The 5182-nt window shown below is 44.1% G+C and overlaps 1 protein-coding gene across 1 annotated transcript; it reads right to left on the bottom strand.

The window, feature by feature from the left end:
- Positions 1-2360: 2360 nt before the first annotated feature.
- Positions 2361-4223, bottom strand: LOC102307029 (the record flags this gene model as incomplete). The annotated part of the gene is given in 5 exon segments (XM_005953239.3): positions 2361-2533; positions 2650-2713; positions 3054-3138; positions 3470-3805; positions 3880-4223. Coding segments are annotated over 4 exon segments (609 nt in total). The 3' UTR covers positions 2361-2533; positions 2650-2670.
- Positions 4224-5182: the final 959 nt, after the last annotated feature.

The raw sequence follows: 5182 nt of genomic DNA, 5'->3' as shown, positions 1-5182 counted from the left end.
ACCATCTTCAGAAGCCAGACAACAAAGTCACTTTTACACAGGTTACTTTAAACTGCATCGTGACCTGCTTTGTATATTTACTTCACAGACAACAACAGAGGGCAGCATGGTGGCACGGTGGTTAGCACTGTTGCCGCACAGCAAGAAGGTCCCGAGTTCAATTCCACCATCAGGCCGGGGTCTTTCTGTCTGTCTGGAGTTTGCATGTTCTCCCCGTGTTTGCGCGGGTTTTCTCCGGGTACTCCGGCTTCCTCCCACTGTCCAAAGACATGCAGCTTGTGGGGATAGGCTAATTGGATAATCCAAATTGCCACGAGGTGTGAATGAATGTGAGTGTGAATGGTTGTCTGTCCTTGTGTGTTAGCCCTGCGACAGACTGGCGAACTGTCCAGGGTGTACCCCGCCTCTCGCCCTATGACAGCTGGGATAGGCTCCAGCGCCCCCCGCGACCCTGAAAAGGAGAAGCGGAAGCAAATGGATGGATGGAGACAACAACAGATATAAGAATGTAAAAATATGTCTCTTACAAGTCACAGTGTAATAAAGAGGAGACACTTTTCCTCCAGGTGCAGACTTGATCAATGAACTCCCCTCACACTGGAACATGTCTGTGAGCACACTGAAGGTCTACACATGTTCATTTGCATTGACAAGCAGGAAAGCTAGCCTGACCTCTTTTTAGCTCCAAAAGGGACATGAAGGATACCTGACGAGGTCGGTCATCGAGACCACTTGAGACCAAAACAATATCTCAGGATCAGTATCTTACCCAGGGTTGCTTTCATGGTCAGTAAGACAACAGGCTATTAGGTCGGTAATAACACAAGTTGGTCTGCTTAATGAGCTTGGGTCGCTACTGCAACAATCTATCAGAGCTTTAACTTTATCATTAATGAAGTCTCAGACCTAATTTTACTAGAGAAAGTAAATTGTATCAGGAGAACTCAGCAGAGGGGGTACATAAACATTTTTGCATCAGCCCGGACCCTCGGCATCCACATGCTCATGAACCTGAGTAGTTGTAGCAGCTGACCCAGACAATCAATAAAGAAAATCCAAAGAAAACATGTCAGATGTATGCACTGGGAACTCTCAAAGCTCGAAAGACAGACCGTCTTTAAACTTCTAATCAAATCAAATCACTTTTATTGTCACATCCCATTACTGGTACACTGGAACAGCACATGAGAGTGAAATTCTTGTGTGCAAGCTTCACAAGCAACAGGTGTGCAAAATACAAAAACATAAGAACAAAGCAAAATATAAGAATGGATAAATACATGTACAAATATAAGAGTGTATTTGCATTACTGAATATGCATAGTGTCGAAATCGACAATTACACGAATGTCGACCTGTAGATGTCCTGGAGGGAGGGAAGCTCACCTCCAATTATCCGTTCAGCACACCGCACTACTCTTTGGTGAGCTTTGCAGTTGTAAGCAGTGCTGTTGTCATACCAGGTGGCAATGCATCCAGTGAGGATGCTCTCAGTGGCACAGCGGTAAGGTCCTGAGGATATGGGGGCTTACGCCAAATCTTTTCAGTCTCCTGAGAAAGAAGGAGACTGTTTTGTTTGTGTGTACTGACTATGTGAGATCGTCTTTCAGATGTACACCCAGGAAACGGAAGCTGCTCACTCTCTCCACAGCAGCTTCGTTGATGGTGATGGGGGTGTGTGCTTCTCTGCACCTCCAGAAGTCCACTATCAACTCCTTTGTCTTTGCGATGTTGAGGGTAAGATGGTTGTCTCGGCAACAGTGACCTCCTCCCTGTAAGCCATTTCATCACCGTTGGTGATAAGACCCACCACTGTGGTGTTGTCCACATACTTCACAATGATGTTGGAGTTGTTAGTGGCCGTGCAGTCGTAGGTGTAGAGTGAGTACAGGAGAGGGCTCAGTACACACCCCTGTGGAGCACCAGTGTTCAGTGTGATGGGGGATGAGGTGATGCTGCCCGGTTGATCTGATATCCTCGTGTTGGTGTTGTTCCCAGATCATCATACTAAATGTTGTTCCAGGATCAACATTGCAAGTGACCAATCAGAATGTTGTGACGTCATACTTTTGCGACTTCGGGAAAAAACGGCGTAAAACAAAAAACTGTGCTAAAGCTGCGTGAAACTGCCTCTGTCCGCCGATCAACGGACCCTGACCCTAACCCTAACCGTAACCCTTTAATAAACAGTAAGCAGAATTGATATTGTCCTTGCAACATTGGAATTTCATAAATGCATGAATGGCTTGGCACGCAAAAGAATAACGTCACAACAATGTGATTGGTCACTTGCAATGTTGAACCTGGAACAACATTTTCATGATGGTCTGGGAACAACACCAACACGAGGATATCAGATCATCCATGCTGCCCAGTCTGACCACTTGGCGTCTGTCAGACAGGAAGTGAAGGATCCAGCTGCAGAGAATGAGCAGGTGTCCATCCGAGATTATGTTTTCTAAAAGTGGAACCAAAGAGGAGTATACAGGGAAAACTAAGTGGCCCAAATACAAAGGTAATCCGAAAGATGGTCCTTTTCCAAAGGTGAGAGAGAACAGTCAGTCAGAGATACACACTGGATCAAACACAGATCTGCATGAAATTTGAATCAAACATTTGTGAGAAGGACGGCTGTGCACAATGACCTACCTGCCAGCTCTTCTCCTCCATTTAACTTGCTTCTTTAGTAGTGAGTGGAATAGATTCATGAATCCTGGTCCAGAGAAGACAGAACAGTCAGCCAGGAAGAAGCAAGCAAAAGACCAACATATGTAACATTGTTATTTCCAGTTTGACATCAAGATCCAAATAATGAGTCACATGATTACACTTAGATATTTAATATAAATAAAACAAACTTGATCAGTAAAGAAGACTGAAAGAAGGATGAATGATTCAGGTTCTGATGTGAGCTGAGGTTTTAGCAAATATTGGATTTAAACCTGCAGGATGTGCGCTCAGTTAAAGATTCATTATAAATGGTCCAGCTCCAGTCTTTACATTTCACACCAACTTTACAACAGACAACAACAAGAAGAGGAAGAGGACTTTACGCAGTGGAAGAAGGTCCATCAGTCATGGGTTTTCTCTTATTTCTGAAGCCTTGAAACTGCTCTGTAAAGCTTGCACCATGTTTTCCTGCAGAGGAAACAGACAACATTGATTCAGAGTCTCATTTAACTTGTCTTCAATCTCTGGTGCGAGTTATCAAGAATATTTGAGACATCGGAATCAGGACTGCAACCATTACTCAGTGATATCAAAGAAAACTATGGGAACCTTTCCTCATTTCAAGACAAAGCAGAACCATGAAATTACACTAATAGTTAACATTTAAATATTGTTTCAGAATGAGTGTATTAAGTGAATCTATTTGGCATCTGACACTCAACAAAAATGGACACTTGATGTTTTCACAGCAGTTCCTCAACTAAAAGAGCAGTAGGTGGAGGAAGCTGCATTCACTGACCTCTGACAGTAAGCGTCACAATTTTCTGTCTCAGGATGTCTTCACCCTGGGAGACTGTGCACATGTAGAAACCACTGTGGGTGTTTTGGGGGTCTTTCAGGGTCAGACTGAGGTCTCCAGTCCTCAGTGGCTCTTCATTCATCTCTGTGCGACCTCTATAATCCTGCCCCTGTTTTTCTAGCAGGTTTTGACCGTGCTGATAGGTGTGGACTGTGACTTTGGCATCAGCACGCCTCCACTCGATTGTGACATCATCGGGTAGATCAAGAGTGGTTTTAAAGGGCAGCAGCACAGACTTCTTCCCCTTTGTTACTTCGACTATTTCCACCTGGTAGTCTGATAAAATACAACATGAGCTGTAAATACAGACACAAGTTATACATTTACTGACCTCAGATGAGTTTACTGACCTCTGATAGTGAGTATCACTACTTTCTGTTTCAGGATGGCTCCATCCTTGTTGTAGACGGTGCAGGTGTAGACTCCACTGTCAGTAGGTCGGAGGTCTTTCAGGGTCAGACTGAGGTCTCCGGTTCTCAGTAGCTCTTCATTCATCTCAGTGCGGCCTTGATAGTCCTGGTGTTGCTCTTCATGCTTGTTTTGGCTGTTCTCATAAACAAGGACCTTCACATCTTCAAGGTCTGAACGTCTCCACTCCACTCTGACGTCCTCAGGCAGGTCAGCTGTGGTTTTGAAGGGAAGCAGAACACGCTTCACCCCCGGTGTCACCTCCACTGTCTGAAGCTCGTAGACTGAAGAAAGGAGAAACAAGTTGTACAGACAGGCAGAAGTTATGTGCTGCAGTTAATTCATATCAGTTTGATTTACGTAGTGTCAGATCCCGACAAAAGTATATCCGAGTGCTTTACAATGAAAATAACTCTAAAATACCAAAGAGAGAACCACACTGATCAGGTAATCTCATTCATTTTAAAAGAAGATACTTCCAATAGAAACAGGATCAAGGAGGTGTAGCCATCTTTTGAGTGGTGAGGGGGTAGAGGAAGAAGATCAGAGAGACCACACATAACAAACAGGACAAATAACAAACTGCAGCAGAAAGAAGACAAAGTTCAGGACATGAACAGGCGTATGAACATACAGGGAGTGAAATATGGGCATGAAAAAAATTTGTTTAGTGCATCATCGGAAACCCCCAAAGCCTGTAGGAGCGTGTATGAGGGATATAAGCAGTTCCAGGTACAATATTTATTTAATGTGAATGTTCACACAGGCACATTTGTTGGCCCTTTATGTGTATACATATACAAGTACTCCATCTTTTGCTTTACTTTCAATGTACTTGCCAGAATAGACAAACAGACACTACAGATGTTGGGTCTGCGCTTCCACAGGCCCCGCTGGTTAAGAAACTTATTGTCATTAACGACAAACAAGACGAACATCTTTTACTTGCTACCAAGGGAGGCCCGCCTGGTGTCTCAGGAAAGCACTGAATCCAACCACAGATGACCTCGACTCAACTTACCGCCTTTTATTGAAAACAGTTACAGTACACACAAGCACCTCCCATTGTAAAACCCCCCTATGGTTACAAAAGACAAGGCACTATGTGTGTATGTGTGTGCACTTGTAAGCATGTGTATGCATGTGATTGATGATCAATCTGAAGCCGAATGTCTTGGACGCTGTATGCATTGGAGACCTGGCGCACCGAAATATATAGCAAGGTTTCTCTGGGAATGCCTGGCA

Source organism: Haplochromis burtoni, unplaced genomic scaffold (assembly GCF_018398535.1).
Source record: "Haplochromis burtoni strain Fernald_Lab_line unplaced genomic scaffold, NCSU_Asbu1 Contig_3387, whole genome shotgun sequence".
Lineage (NCBI taxonomy): Eukaryota > Metazoa > Chordata > Actinopteri > Cichliformes > Cichlidae > Haplochromis > Haplochromis burtoni.
The sequence above is the reverse complement of the archived record's forward strand: the minus strand, read 5'-3'. Positions and strand labels throughout refer to the sequence as shown.